The sequence below is a fragment of the Mercenaria mercenaria genome, chromosome 13 (assembly GCF_021730395.1).
Source record: "Mercenaria mercenaria strain notata chromosome 13, MADL_Memer_1, whole genome shotgun sequence".
Taxonomy (NCBI): Eukaryota; Metazoa; Mollusca; class Bivalvia; order Venerida; family Veneridae; genus Mercenaria; species Mercenaria mercenaria.
The window spans coordinates 48949323-48966313 of NC_069373.1; the positions used below are offsets into that span (position 1 = coordinate 48949323).

General features: G+C 35.1%; 1 protein-coding gene across 7 annotated transcripts in view; it reads right to left on the reverse strand.

The window, feature by feature from the left end:
• Positions 1-2593: 2593 nt before the first annotated feature.
• LOC123529780 (uncharacterized) overlaps positions 2594-16991 on the reverse strand; it is a 43310-nt gene continuing 28912 nt past the window's right edge. For 3 of the 7 annotated variants that reach the window (XM_053521759.1, XM_053521760.1, XM_053521758.1), the window contains exons 5-16: positions 16543-16648; positions 15631-15769; positions 14357-14441; positions 13097-13270; positions 11323-11396; positions 10447-10629; positions 7837-8010; positions 7368-7523; positions 5801-5887; positions 5173-5356; positions 4659-4858; positions 2595-4111 (exon numbers count right to left, since the gene is read on the reverse strand). In XM_053521759.1, the coding sequence (XP_053377734.1) occupies positions 3826-4111; positions 4659-4858; positions 5173-5356; positions 5801-5887; positions 7368-7523; positions 7837-8010; positions 10447-10629; positions 11323-11396; positions 13097-13270; positions 14357-14441; positions 15631-15769; positions 16543-16648 (1848 nt within the window). In that variant the 3' untranslated portion in view covers positions 2595-3825. Of the gene's footprint in view, positions 4112-4658; positions 4859-5172; positions 5357-5800; positions 5888-7367; positions 7524-7836; positions 8011-10446; positions 10630-11322; positions 11397-13096; positions 13271-14356; positions 14442-15630; positions 15770-16542; positions 16649-16991 lie in introns of all 7 variants that reach the window. The other 4 variants (XM_053521762.1, XM_053521761.1, XM_053521764.1 and 1 more) reach the window with 4 other exon arrangements.

A 16991-nucleotide genomic window follows, 5' to 3' on the forward strand; every position in this document is an offset into this window, starting at 1 on the left:
TTTCTCAAGCGTGAATTACATCGAAAGGGCGATACCTTAGAGGAAGATCTGTTTTGCATTCCGTAATATTGTTTATTGTTAAAGGTTACAGTATAAGCTAACTGTTTATAAAAATTAAAGAACATAGAATAAGAAATTTCTATTTAAAGAATGAGGATAATGAATAATTGCCAAGATTTATTAAAACCAGGATGCGAAAAATATAATGATATAATGATATAATTGAATGCTTTTATACCTAGTTCGTTTCACATCAACAGTATTTAGTAAATTCTCTCTCTCTCTCTCTCACCCTCACCCCCCCCCCCCCCCACGCCCCACTTCCACCCTCTTTGTTATCAAGTGTAAATCGATTATTCTCTAAATGTAATATACACTGGAACACCAAAACTGAAATGAGAAATTAAAGGTATCCAATGTCTATCTTTCAGTAAAAATATTTTACTTTTTATAATATCTACGTAGATATTTAATTTTACTTAAGGTTTAGCAGTATATCACCAAATCACAGAAATGTTTGGTAAAGGAACAACTCTACCTGTCTAATACATGTTTAACCTTACTGTCCTGTACCACTTGATACTTAAAATATTCTTAAACTTAAAAGACTGTTTCCTTTTCATTTTTTCACATTTACAGAACAATGAGCCAAAAACTGTCTACCATGTATTTAAAAAAGACAAACGTCAGTACTTAGTCGAACAAACATTCAAATGCTATAGGACAAACCCGCTACCCGTTCAAAATAAACTCGTGTAAAGGTCAGACTTAGAGGTCAGTGATTATGATCATACTCCTTTTTTCAGTGTAGTCATTAGGTATAATACCATGTGTAGGCACGTGATATGATATTCCACCCAGTTACATTATACTGACACCCGGCTGACCTGTCCTAGCACTATCTTCTTAATGCTGAGCGCCAAGCGAGGAAGCTACTAGTACCATTTTCACATTTTTGGTATGACGCGACCAGGGATCGAACCCGCGTACTCCCGCATTCGAAGTGGGCGTTCTACCACTAGGCTACCGAGGCGGTCATCAGTGTATTGACTTAGATATGCATAGAGCAATCTTATGATCAACACAAATATAATCCAGTTTTTCTAAAATATTCACCGGTCAATTTTGACCAGATTTCACTTACATCATCTTAGTGAACTTTGTGAAACATTACTAGTATCGAAACTTTTTATTTGCATTTTTCAGCTGCCAAATGACGATGTTCAAAGTCGAATGAAATGATACAGTTCATAGCTTACCTTTGAGCACTAGTGCTCGCATAAGTTGATTCGACCTAAACGCCATCTATACTTGAAAAGACGTCACGTCAAAATTTTGTAATTATGCTTCTCGGCACTGCGATCCGGTGTATTGTTTTGAGCTCTAAGTAATTAATTGTATAGGGAAGACAAATTTGCTTACGATATGAAAGGGTATTATGTTCCTGCTTATGTTTTGAAAACTGACCTCAAACGTTTACATCAATAAGTAGTTGATAAACGGCTGTTCCTATTGTAAACAAGTTTTATCTGTTATCTGAGATATAGTGTGTGATTTCGCATGTTAAAATGGTATCTCTTTGAACGGAGACGTAAACAAAGTGTCTCCTTTCCTCAATTCAATACTTGGTTTTGATGGTTATAGATATTACAGTTGGGTATTAGTTATTCGGACTTAAAGGGCAAGTTTTGATATTATTTTCTAAATCAACAGGGAGAAATGGTTATCTGTACATATACAATCATTCTCATCAAAACCCGACATCCGGGGAACACGGTAGACCTCTGGTATGCGAGAATGATTTACAATACACAATGGAAGTGTTAGAACGCAATCTACTATCTAAGTATTATCAAACGTTAACGATATTACTTTAAAGTTTCAAAATGAAAATAATACAAAACACATTACTTCAAATATTTTCGTAAAACATATTCATTCTTTCTATGTTTTTTTTTTCTTTTTTGTTTAACAATAAATCGCATTACGAATAAAGTCTTTATTTTAACTGTAATTTACATGTAAGCAACTGACCATGTTGCACCCTACAGAGAGGATATTATTTTCCCGCTTTTTTTTTCAAATCCTAAATCGTGGTCTCCCTTTGACCGTAATGATCAAGAGTTGTCGTTATTTGCGATCATAGTTTTAGGTAAGTATGCAAAGTCATAAATAATGCTTAAGACGCTAACGAAGTCAACCATCTAATTAATGCAAAGTATTAACTTTCGGGGCAAATTTGTAGCAAATTATCTATAAAAGCTAAATGATTGGAAAGAAAGTTAAAACTTCAGTTTCTATTTTGCTCTGAAATGCATAAACATTTGTACATGTTGTATATCAATTATAATCCTGATGTGACGCGAGAACGAAACGTTGAAGTGATGATTTACTAGACAAAACTTATATACACGTTGTTGACGAAATACCTTCCACATTAGAATATTCTAAGTAATTTATGAATGGCTTGATAAATCTACGCAGTACACTAAAATCATTTCAAAATCCCCTTTTCTGCTATATACTCAATCGTTCTGGTATATACTCGACCATACGTTTGTAAAATAGAAAAATAGAGGAACTTAGTTATATTAAAACATTTATTTCAAATATAAAAATATTCTAAGCAAGCCATAAGCAAATTAACAACACGCTGTCGACATATCCAGATTTGTAATGTCATCACATGTGCGGCCTTAATAATTTTACAGAGTCAATAGACGTAATCTTGCTTGCTAACATTTTCATAAGCATTCTCTAGCTGAAATATGACAATTGGAAGTTTTCGTTCGATTACACACTCTCTAAAATTAGAGTTCAGCTTTCCCAGGTAGTTAGGAAAGACATTCTCATGTATGAGCTCCGTCCGAAGAATGTCGAAACAGCATTTGAAAACGCATGGAAATTGGAGATAGCCATAACGGATTCACTACCGTAAATAATGAGACTTTCAGCTACAGAACGTCACTGAGCTAAAATGAATTCAATGGACGTAAATCTTGCTTGCTAACATTTTCATAAGCATTCTCAAGCTGAGATATGACAATTGGAAGCTTTCGTTCGATTACACACTCTCAAAATTTCTAGTTCAGCTTCCCCCGGTAGTTAGGAAAGACATTCTCATGTATGTGTTCCGTCCGAGGAATGTCGAAACAGCATTAGAAAACGCATGGAAATTGTAGATAGCAATAATGGATTCAATACCGTAAATAATAGATATCGAGACTAACTTGCTAACGTAAGATATAAAACCTTTCTTATTCATGAATTTTTAGTTTTCACTGAATGATACTTTCAGTTACAGAACGTCACTGAGTTAAAATTGAATTGAAAGTGGTTTTACGGTGAAACAACTCAGTAAAGGTTATATCACGCCAAATACGACTAAAACTTTTGGTTTCAGATCTCATTTACATCGAAATAAATATGAGGTATAGAATCAAAACGTTTATACCTGTCTGAATCAAAGCGATATAGCAAAGCCAAGATATTAGACCCTATTTGTCTTCTCTTACGATCATACAAGAGTAAGAGAGTGGTCTCAATATTTTAATACACAAGTTGTCCAAGAAACACATGGTCCGCAGAACGTCACTGAATGTTAAAGGCAAATGTTTTGAAAGGCTGTTAATAGACATTATTTGGAGAAATTCTTTCGAAACATTTGCTGCCGTGTGTCACATGAATTCTATCTTTCTCGGAAAAATCACGTAGAAGAGAATCACCGGGAAATACTAACAATATGTCAATGTCAAAAATAGTTGGACCAGTATTACTCACTTTGTATTGTTTTGGCAAAGTAAAAAAAACTCTTGCTACAAAACGTTACTGATTGTTCTCGTCTGCTTCTAAAGAATCTGTTTTATTTAATTCATTGTCGTCTTTATCTGTAAAATTAAGAACAGCTTTAACACCGTCGAGTGAAATTTTCTTTTCTTTATGCGAATGTTTTCTCCTTGTACTTATATCAACTGTGTCGTCAGTTTGAACTGGACCATTTTCGTCTGTATTATTGCGATAGAATTTCATCCTTTGGGAAGATAGTAAACCTGCGTCTAGTGTATCGTAGGATCCTGTTGTGTTCAAAGAAATTAAGAATCGCAGCTGATCCCTGTAATTAAAAACTGGTTATTATCATGTAAAGAATACGAAACTAGAGACAAACCTTCAAAATCAGAAAGATTAACCACAATGTCTATGAAATACTGCATGTTATAATACAATTCCTTTTTAAGTCATTTTTAAAAGCAATTGTTTTCTTTTCATTTTAGCTTTACATTCATAGTTTACAAAATAAATAAATGATTTTTAAGAAACTTAAAAATATTCGGGAAAGGAATCAGCTGAAAATAAAGCAGGATACAACCGAATACACGGTCTGCTGGTCAATATGGTCAATAGTCAAAACAATTGCACAAGGTCCGAACGGTCGAGGGCAAACAGTTCCGTGGGTATTTCATCACGACGCATCAAAAATAAATTTTCTGTTATTTCATCAAGATTTGACTTTAGCCAAGCGAAATTTACTGTTAGACCGTTTAATAGCGCAAACAATAGACCGGCGATTTGCATAAGGAATCGTTTGATAATTACACATATTTATAGAAGAGTGGCGACTAGTTTAATCTTAACAGAAACGTTAAAAGCATTTAGCTTACTGTATAGTCCGCAAAGTATTTTCTTGACGAACTAGCCTATGTTGTATGGTAAGGAGGTTCATTTTGTGGTTATCTAAGGTGTCCCAGATGTCTTTAACATACTTGTTCATTTCATTCAGGGGTGGAGAATCCCATTTTGTTAGAACGTCTTTAAGATCCTCTATGTCTTCATACTCTGCATAGCGTGATGTTCTAAAATCCTGAAATATATGAAAGTATGATTTACAACCGATGATGACACTGACTATTAGTTTTGAAAAACCTTAATTAAAACCCCCTCATTAAATAGTTTCATATGTTTATGCTAATTAAGGTGAATCGAACAATTAAAACTATTATTCATTCTATTAAATTCTTCTTCCCTTGAAAAGATCATACATATCACTTATTGAAAGGCTTGCCAGTCAATAGTCAGACTACTTCCTGCGGACGGAAATACACTGTATAACACAAATACTCATTTATCAGCTACACAATATTTATTTTGGCGTGGTCCGCAAAAATCACTACTCACTTTCCCGAAAAAGAAACTGTTTAACTCCACTTTGGCAACAATCCATGCTCTATTGACCTCTAACCCCCTCTGTGCATCTTGTTGCACCTTCTGATATGTATCAGACAATTGTGCAATGAGGATGTTTAGTAGAATGACAATACACGTAAATAGAAAGCACACCATAAATATAACACTAACTGCACTGAAATTATAAACAAATTAAAATAAACATGAGCAAACTCATTCGAAAAGAGACATTTCGAAGAAAGATTAACTGTTTAAAAGAATTGGCTATTGTAGTGACCGTTTTGGAAGTATTTTATTTTTTCGGTACCATTTCAGAACCTGAAAAAGAAGTATATGGAGGTATATTCACAATATGAGCTGAAACTTTCGGTATGTCTCGTTATATTATTTGAAACCAAATTTACATAAAAAATTTAGTAGACATAGAAACACAATAGGCACTATAAGTACTGTGAAAGGAAGCAATGCACTGTATGTAAGAGGAGAAGGGCAAAAATTGTAGATACAATAATAACGCAAAAATGTTGAAAGGAACTTTTGCTAAAGTGCTGTAGTTTCCTACAACATATACACTAATGGTCCATAAATTTGAAACAGACTATATCCAGAATAAACCTACCCATATCCGTCCTCTCCGGTATAATCAACCACAGGTTGAGCTTCTGTCAACGACCGAACACCGACAAACAATATTCCCCAGAAGGTACTACAAAATATTTAAAGTATCGATGATGATACACAAGGTAGCTAACATATCTCATACTCGTTACAATTACAGTTTTGAATTACATTGATGGCAACATTAACGTAAATGCAACTTCAAGCTTTGAAAGTACTGATATAGGATATAAATAATAAGTAACCATAGACTAGTGAAACATAGGCGAAACATGGATTAAATTAAGTAACCATATATAATCTATAAAATAATGATATTACATAATATAGGAGAAACGTGGTATATAACGGGTAATCATTTGTAGCATTGGAAAAGCATGGTTTATAAAAAGTAATCACGTAACATGGTCTATAAAAAGTAATCACGTGTTACATCGGAGAAAGGATCTATAGGGTAATGATATTTCATAACATAGGGCAAACATGGTCTACAAGACTAATCATAAATTACAAAATCTGCACGGAAAGTATGGTCTAAGAAGAGTAACCATATAAATTAAGGTTGAAAAATAAACATAGTCTGCAACGAGGAATCATATGTTACATAAGAGAGAACATCAGAAACGAGTAGTCATAAGTACAATCGTAGAAAACATGGTCTATATCGAGGAGTCATATGTAAAATCGTAGAAAAGATGGTCTATAACGAGGAATCTTATGCAGCATTGGGGAAAACATAATCTATAACGAAGAATCATATGTGACATTGGGTAAAACATGGTCTATAACAAGAAATCAAATGTAACATTGGAGAAAACATGGTCTATAACAAGGAATCATATGTAACATCAGGGAAACATGTTTTTTAATGAGGAATCATATGTAGCATCAATGAAATCATCGACTATAACGAGGAATCATATGTAACATTGGAGAAAACATGGTCTATAACGAGGAATCCTATGTAACATCGGGGAAATCATGGTCTATAACGAGGAATTATATGTAACATTGGAGAAAACATGGTCTATAACGAGGAATCATATTTAACATCGGGGAAATCATGGTCTATAACGAGGAATCATATGTAACATTGGAGAAAACATGGTCTATAACAAGGAATCATATGTAACATTGGAGAAAACATAGTCTATAACGAGGAATCATATGTAACATTGGGGAAATCATGGTCTATAACGAGGAATCATATGTAATATTGGAGAAAACGTGGTCTATAACGAGGAATCATATGTAACATCGGGGAAGTCATGGTCTATAACGAGGAATCATATGTAATATCGGAAAAGCATATTCTACCGATCAACTTACTGGTTGTTGACCGGTATGAGCAAAGATATGGGCCCCACCCCGGAAATGAGATACATCAGATCAGACATTACTTGTTACCAATAATGGACGACTTTAAGAACATATTATAGATATGTATCAAATTTATTTCAAAATTTTAAACGCTGAAAATTACTTCATTATATGGCCTACCGGTATATTTGTCTAATAAATCGAAATTTGCTTTATTTCTATCCAGCAGTCCTTTTTTTAAGTATTACCTTGTTTCATTATGTGTATCTAGATCTCTGTCGCCCCTCAAAGACAGAAAGAATGATCCACTGAAGGCTAGGAGGATGACAAGAAACACGACACCAAACTGGATAAAATCATGGGCAATAATTCTTGCCAGTATCTGAGTATACGCACCTATTTGTCTGAAAAATGCAACATTATTTTAGATACTGCAGCAGTTTTATTCTTTTTTGTTTTTCGTTTCTGTTTTTGTTGTTGTTTTAATCTAACTGTAACAATGAAACAAGAAAATGCTTCACTTAAATATTATCCAGATCAACTTCTAATGTCACAATTTTTTATCATGATCCTGCATATGTCCAGAAAGAAAGATATAGAAAAATATTTATATGCATACTTGAAATAAAAAAGCCAACCTTTAACACTTTGTAATAGATTTTAAAAGTGACACGCTCTTATCAAACGCGATTATGACAACGCAACTTTTATTGTTACCTAAACACAGCAGCAAATTTGAAAATCCTTATTGTCCAAAATAAATATCCAAATGCAAACACATGCCACTGTGCATTGTTATGGGTAAACCTCAAAGGAACAACACAAATCAGCAAAATGGCAGACGACATATCAAACCAGTTAAATGGATCGTGGAAATACTCTAGCTTGTGTCTGAAATATGTAAATAAAAAGGAGTTAAAACGTAATGTAAACATATTCTAGCTTGTGCCAATATAACAAGAAAATTCATGATAACGGGCAATAAATCACATTAGCCTATGGGCCTTCGTAGTTAACCTCACTGACTTCGGATCACTTGCCCCTCATCGCTGTAGGTTCTTGAGCTCTGTAATTATTTCATGTGAAGAGGCCATCCACCTGGCATGAAATAGGTCGGTGGTTCTATAGAAGTGTCGGTGCCTAAGAATTGTGGTACACGTAGGAACTTTCTCAAACATAAAAAGCTATGAAGTCGCCGTAAAATGTATATGTGTATCGATGTAGTATTAATTCACACAAACATTAAAAACGGAAAACGGACGCTAAATCAGTTCTATCCCCGTATCATGGAATGGAAAAAAATCAGCTTGTGTATGAGAAAGTTAACATTCCACCCAGTAAATAGAAACGCAATCTTGAGGAATTTCCAGTGGGTCCCCGTATCATGGAAATAGTTTAGTTTATGTATGAGAAAGATATCATTCCATCCATAAATAGAAACGCAATCATGAGGATATTCCAGCGGGTATCATAGAAATAGTTTAGCTTGTGTATGAGAATGATAGCATTCCATCCAGTAAATAGAAACGCAATTTTGAGGGTATTCTTGCGGGTCCCCGTATCATGGAATTAGTTTATCTTGTGTAGGAGAAAGATGGCGTTCCATCCAGTAAATTGAAGCGCAATCTTGAGGCTACCAGCCGGTCCCAGTATCATGGAAATACGAGGTTTAGCTTGTGTATGAAGTGTATGAAAAAGATAGCATTCCATCCATTAAATAGAAACACAATCTTGAGGATATCCAAGCGGGTCCCCGTATCATGGAAATAGTGTAGCTTTTGTATGAGAAAGATAGCATTCCATTTAGTAAATAGAAACGCAATCGTAAGGATATTCCAGCGGGTGGGTCCCCGTATCATGGAAATAGTTTAGCTTGTGTATGAGAAGGATAATATTCCATCCAGTAAATAGAAACACAATCTTAAGGATATTCCGGCGAGCTCAATATCATGAAATAGTTCACTTTGAGTATAAGAAAGATAACATTCAATCTAGTAAGAAGATAAGCAATCATGATGATTTTCCAGCCGGTAATTACAAAAAGAACAAAGGTGTTCTTTACATAAAAATGCTTAAATATATCTTGGTTGTACTTCACGATAAGAAATATGTTGTTAACCTTGTGAATAGTTCACATCTAAGGAAACTATTACTTTATGTGTCTTAGGTGGAAGAAGAACTAGTTCGAAATATTCTGTTTTGTAAAGAGTCTAAAAGCAAAAATATAACAGCTAAATAGAGGATATTACATGATTGTCTTTTCATACTGAATTTATTAATGCCTTTCATTTTATCAATTTTATCTATTTTATTCAACGAGTTTAATAAAATCAATGTCGAAAGACACAAATGTAATATTCTTTTCATCACATGTAAGCTTTTCCTATTGAAACATAAAATGTCTTCTTTCTTTACCTATTATAGATCAAGTTAATTCGCCTAACGTCAAAACTTTATTACAACAGTGTATTAACAAATTTAAGCAATTGGTTTATTTCACCCCCGTGACGTCAAACACGTGATAAGTCAAGTTATCAAATCAATAATAAATGTTTTTTGCATCGCTTTGTGCCTAAGGAAAACAATCAAAAATATGAAAAAGAACCAAAAATAGTTCAATGTATCCCGCGTAATGCCCCGGACGAAGATAATATTTGCAAGTCATCGAATTGCGTAAATATACTCTGTATACACGAAAATTTAACACATTAAAAGTGTCACTGAAGCGATGATGGTAGCCGTAGAAGTAATTTCCTGGCACGTGTTTCAATTTCAACATGAAAAATAACAATGCATGACCGTTTTGTGTGCGGAGAATATAAATTGCTATGGAATCAATATATTTCATGCTTCGAGTATGGGAGGCCTGGCCGCGTCATATCAAGACGTACAAAATTGTACTAATAGCTTCCTCGCTTGGCGCATAGTGCTAGACTGTTCAGCCCGGTGTCAATACAATGTAACTGGATGGGATATTATGTCACGTGTTTACGGCGTGATATTCCAGTAAGGCAGCACTATAAAGTCGGGCACTGTGTTCACTGCTACATTGTACTAGTAGACACCATCGTTTATATAAATGAATAATTGTTGAAAAAGAAGTTAAACCCAAAACACACACAATATATTTCGTGGATATGGAATTTTGTTGTTTTGACCAAAACGGCAATTTCGCGGGGATAGGTATCAATCGTTTCAACTTCAGAAGATAAAATGATTGTCTTTGAACGTTTTCCTTGTCCGTTGGGATTAAATGTATTTAACGCTACCACGGAATCATAGAAAGATTTTCCCCGCGAAAATAAATTGTTTCAAAGTTTAACTTACCGTCTAAGTTGATTAATTTCTGTACACACTGTTTGCGCCACCATCACAAGGGATAAAACCTCAAATACAGCCCTGGATATTTGCAGAGGACCATTATACAATGCTGGGTCAGGTGACATCACTGCCACGATAACAGAGTAGGTGATGCAAAATAATCCAAGAATATACAGAAAGGAATTAAATCTGAAATAAAAGCAGGTACTAATATTCATACAGTAATATTACTGATCTAGCAATACAACGAATGTTTAGGAAATCTGCACGCGAATAGTTAGAAATCGACTCTTATATTTTTCAAAGTTTGTCTTATAGTCGGATAGATCCATGCCCGTAAAATGCGTTGTGGGGACAATAGCTCATATATTATCTATATAACTGAGTACTTTCCCAGATAATCTGGCCAAACATAATTGGGGGAAAACGATGCAATGATACACGTATGGCTATAAAGTAAGAGATAAAGAATAGTATATATTTGATAGATATTTCATTTTTGAAATAATGCATATAATTGCTTGGTCATATAGTTAATTTTTTCTGAATACCACATAATAATACATACTGTTTGCATAATGACTAACACAAGCAAACTGAGGTGGCTACAAATTAACAACAACGTTTGATCATCCCTTCCTGTCGGGTATTTTAAATCGTATTCGAATAAAGTCGAATGCAATTGTACCATACAGTCTATGCATGATTATAATTGACTGTTTCCGTTTAGACTTGTCCTTAACTGTCAAGAAATGTTCAACGAAGAAAATCAATTCACGATTCGAGTTGAAACAAAATGCAAAGTAATAAAATGTTTTGAAGTAATATTCATTTAATGTCTATTGTATGATGCAAAACCATATAATCATGTCTTTAACTTACTGAAACCTCTTTTTAGCATATAGCTTCCACTTTCTTCTTATAAGCAACCTTACTGCGTCATGGTAAACAATGTTCTGCAATGAAAGGTAGTGCATTTACATTATTCTTATCGTCTTTCCAATTACGTACATACTGTTTTGACTTGTTTGTGTCATCGTGTATCATAAGATATATAATTGTAATAAAGAAGCATATTCCGTTCCGATAAAAAAAAATACTAAAAATACTTCGCATTTTCACATAAGGGCCCAGTTGTTCGAAACTTTAACAAGCCATTAAGCTAACAGTCGATTAACGTTTAGAGTTATATTTTGACATTTTAGAAAAATTAGAAAAACAAATGTGTAAGTTAAGGATTTTCAACACTAAAATGTCTTTACAGTAAAATTAAAACATTATACCAATGTTTCCCACCAAGTCTAGTATTTTGAATCAAAATTTAGCAGGCGGTTAGTTTAACAGCCTGTTAAAGTGTCGAAAAACTGGGCCAAGGTCAGCCCCATGTGGTTCTGGGACGATCTGTGTATGAAAAGAATTGGAACCACTGCCTTACCCTTGCAAGATCGTAAGAGGCGACTAATAGGGTCTTAACACTTGGTTTTTCTGTAACTCTGTGATTCCAGCAGGTATGCAAATTTTGATTCCATACCTCATGTTTTTATTTCGATGTAAATGAGATGTGAAACCAAAATTTGTAGTCCTGTTTGGCGCCATATAACCTATACTGTGTTGGTGCGCCGTAAAACCCAAATAAATAAATAAACTGGGCCAAGGTCAATAATCTTTCAGCTTATAATTAGAACACGTTTTTATTATGTGGGGATTTATTCTGGTATCGTTCTTTTATACTTATATCGTATACTTAGTCTAGTATTCTAGCAAAAAACTGATGATCTTGTCACTTTTCGGCGGTGTTTTAACGGGAGAGAAAACGTGTACTAACAGAGAGATTCTCGCGCTCACGTGCTGGTAAACACCTTTTCTATATATGCTCGATCCGCGGTAAAGTGTAAACGCATTACGGCCCCAAAACGGATCATTCAAAAGGAAATGACGTCAACGTGAATGAACAACGCAGACATTCCCGCGCGTTTCGTGGAAATTTAATGAAGCCGAGGGATGATTTATTTGTTTATTCTAACACAGCTAGATTTGTCTGCCAGTTAATCAAAGAAGTTCAAGCTCTGTATATTCTGCGAAAAACAACGGTTGACGCGCGCACCGGTAAGAGAACATTGATGCAAGACGTCCAGTTCATTACTACTCGGATAAAAAAACATCATAAGAATGTAAAAATGAAAATGGCAAATGCCTACTTGTGGTTTGTCGTCTAATTTACCACGGTTCATCGTTCAGATACTTGGGTATTAAACTACGAGGGCTAACGCCCTCGTGGTTCAGTTCCTGCGCATCTGAACTCTGAAACGTGATAAATTAGATGACAAACCACTCGAAGGCCTTGATTAATTGTTAATTAGTTTTTTACGCGTTGTATGCTAGAAAAGCATTAACGCATGTTCATTTTGTGTTGTAACATCTTCAGAATCCCTCGGGAAACCAATCCCTCGGTATTCTGCAGATATTATAACACGAGAAAAAAATGCGTTACCCTTACACTATAACCATAACAGCTGAACAAAAATTATATTAGGCTTCTACATGGTAGATCCTGAGGACGCCCTAGGTAATTAAGTGTTTACAAATTTGAAATATAATTATGACATTTTATAACTGTTATTTTCATAGCAAACAAGTATAATGTGGTCATGTATACCTTATTTCTCTTTTTCGCAATTACTTGTAGCGGTGATCTTGACTTCTCAAAGAAGTTGCTATCTGTTGGTGTCCGTCCGTCTTCGTCACATTCCAGCAGATCGTAATATACTCTCAGTCTATCGGTGGATCCTCTTGTTTCTATCAAGCAGTCAAGTATTGATAGAATCGTTTTCTAAAAAGGGATAGACAAATGGTGTGACAGATCTCAAGGCAAAAGAAGCAACATACTGAAAACGTATTTTGTATGAGAAAACGGCCTGTTTCTTTGTTAAACGTTTAAATAACCATTTAAATTCTAGAAGCAAACTTAGGTACTGACTTCGATGAATTTCATGTAGATATGAAGTGTCACAAACCAGCTATGCAAACAAATATTCGCGTACAAAAATGTTAACATCAGTTAAAGTCACTAGAAACATGACGTCCGAATGGCAACAATCACGGTAGCGCCCGTCCCATTGTACCTTTACGGACTGGACTGAAATAGGCTCAATAGATGTCTTTAAGGAAGGGGCCTTGGTTAAGCTTGCAACCACTGTTACTTTAAGATAAGCAATTCTGTTAATTAATTCCAAGACTGCTAAAACCAGGTTGAAGTTATAGTCTATACTTAGACAACTGACCTGATTCCTGTGTTAAGAGCCTGAGGCTTGAGATTGACGTTGAATTTCGTATATAACGTTCTTAGTCTTCAAACGGCAAAAGTATAATTATTTCATTTGAACCGCAATCGCAAGCGCTAAGCTGTATATCAAAGGCAAGTGAATATTATACAAATGAAATAATTTTAGTTTTGAAATAAACAAGAGGATATCGTTTTACGACACACAACTCATTACCTGATTAAGACCATGTGTACAGCTCCTGTTTCAATTTACCCCGGCTTAAATACTTGTGTATGTACCTCTAAGAAGACCTGATAAATGTGACTTTGGCCGTTGCGAAAGGAACTCTGTCTCGGGCGTGCGACGTGCCGTCCCGCTCAGGAGAATACTTCAGCCAATTTATTCCAGAATTGCTCCATACATGTGAAAGTTAAAGCCCAAACCAATAAGAATATACCTTAGCTGGACCTGGGGGATATGGGTCTAAGTCTCATCTCATAACAGCAAACGCTCTTGCAAATTGATTCGAACAGTACTCTGTTCATGTGACAGGAGCAGACTTGATCTTTTTATCTCAAAGTATGACCTAGACTTTCGTGACAGCAACCTAAACAACTACCGAAAAGGAGAGATAAATGTCTAAAAGGAAATACCTGCATACTGGTCTCAATACGAAGCAAATCATGAATTGAAAATTCGGCAACTTTTCTTCCGCACGAGATAAATAAGCCACGCACACTTAAATAAAAAGATACATACAGATTTATATTTTGATTAGTACCCTATGCAATACAGCAGAATATAGAAATACATGATAAATGAACTATATTATTTTAATGTAACAGCTTCGTTACCGTTTGATTATATTGTGCAACAACTGGCAAGATTCACAAGCTTTTCAACTATATATTCATTTAAAACTGAGACGTGTTCAATTTCAATTTATCTTAACTATGCTTGCGTTGCTATTTCAGCTAATTTTGGATTTGAAAATGTTCTTGCGTAATAATATAGGAAGGTATTAACTTGCATTTCTTACAAACTCTTTCGTTAAAATCCTGCCATCGACCATAGTGCAATAAATAGATTAGGATGACTGTGCTTGATAATAGCATATCGGAGGTGGAATTACCAGTCATCTATATATTTTTGCGCTCGCCACCTACTAAATAATCACCTTTAAAGATACTGTCTTATTAAGCTCAGTACAACTAGAAACGCAACGTTTTTACCCTCGAGTTTTTCATATTTTCCTTTATAATTTCCTTGTACATGTATATTTGAATTATATCAAGGGACCAAATTCACATTTAAACAAGCACACAGTTAATAACGTGTACAGCCACTATTAGCATTTACCAATGCAATGCATCGTCGGTAAAAGAAATATTGACTGGAGACCAAGTGTTGGGTTTCTAGATGTACTCAGTATATTATGTCATCGCCACAATATTACCTTACTATCGCTATCATGCTATCCTACTACTCCACTATCGCCATCATATTGTCTCACAACAAATACAACCGCCTCGGTAGCCTAGTGGTAGAGCGTCCGCTTCGAGTGCGGGAGGTCGTTGGTTCGATCCCCGTCCGCGTCATACCAAAGACGTAAAAAATGATACTAGTAGCTTCCTCGCTTGTCGCTCAGCATTAAGAGGATAGTGCTAGGACTGGTCAGCCTGGTGTCAGTATATGGGTGGGGTATCATGCCACGTGTCAACGGCGTGATATTTCCGTGAGGCAGCACTATAAAGCTGGGCACTGTGCTCACTACTACAAGTAGACACCGTCGTTTATATGACTGAAAAATTGTTGAAAAAGACGTTAAACCCGAACACACACACACACACAACAAAAACGTGTCACCTCTTAACATTTTTTCTAGCTCTTATGACATACAATTAAACACTGATTTGAATTTACTTACAATGCATTTGGCATATAGGCAAGCAGAAGTGCACACATGTCGTCATTTTTGTTGTCCATAGCAATTTTCAATGGAAGCGTGCCGTGTTTGTCACGTGCATGGGGAAAAGCATCTTTTTCAAGTAATTTGGCAGCAACACCTGTGCAAAATTATAAGAATCTTTAACTGGGGGAAATATCTGGCTCGGGGGTAACTGGTTAGGCGGTAACGAGGCTTTGTCGAGTTATCGTAAGGCAATTACCCTCGAACCTAATATTTTCATCTGCACCTTCAACTAGTGATATAGTTTTTCTCTTGCATACCGTATTCTTCAATTAACAGAAGAAAATGAAATAGAACGAATGCTTTCATTTCAGCAATATTTTATTGTAGTAGCATTCGTTCACAAATTACAGCACGTGAGTCATATTACCGGCTAAAACATGGGAAAAACCTGTCTTGCATGCAAGAAAAAAGTTATCTTTCCGTTTTTAGTGACATTTAATTGAAAGACAAAGCTTGATTAGGCTGTTATTTGGAAAATGTTCCTGAATGAATCTGTCTGTAAGTGTAAAATGTCTTTGTTGACAGGGGTCTCTAAACATTGGTACATTAAAGTTATTGTGGACTGAACGGGGGGCAGGAGATTGTGTCCTTAAAAAGAAGGTATAACAGTAGTGGCCTTTATACGGGGGTTGTCTTCAGAACCGGTTTGACTTTATTATAAGCAGAATGATATAGTAATAACACCAGAAGCATAGTGAAATTGTTGACGGTTGTAGTAGTCGGATTTGTTTTGACTATATTGTTCTCCGCATTTTAAAGTCTCAAAACTGTAGCCAATCCTGTATGCAAAACAAGAAACCTGCGTTTTGACTTCTGAAAAAATGTCTAATTTCGATGAAATTTATTGAATTAATTAGTAAACTATACCTTTTAGATTCCTTCTGACAGCATGATGTAAAGGTGTCTTCAATTCAGAGTCAGCAGTAGATGTGCTGGCACCCCGATTTATCAGATTGTTTACAAGCACAGAGATCTGAATACAAAACATACGGGAACCACGATGATTAACCACAAACAAAAAGTATTGGAAATGTAAAATTTAAAGATAAAAAATATGCGAAGTAACACATACGAGAAGTAATATAAGACAAAACACTTAAACTGAATAAAGGAATTATTACAATAAGTATTTTTAAAAGAAGTAAATTAAATATGATTCACACTGCACGCATGCTGACATTAAACTTAAGTGTTAAGAGACATTTTAAATACAAAATCTTTAAAATACGCCGAGCTTTAACCTTTAGCCGGCTAGCGGCAAGAGATTCTGTTTTTGGAACCAGTGCAGACCAAGATCAGCCTGCAAGTCATGGTCT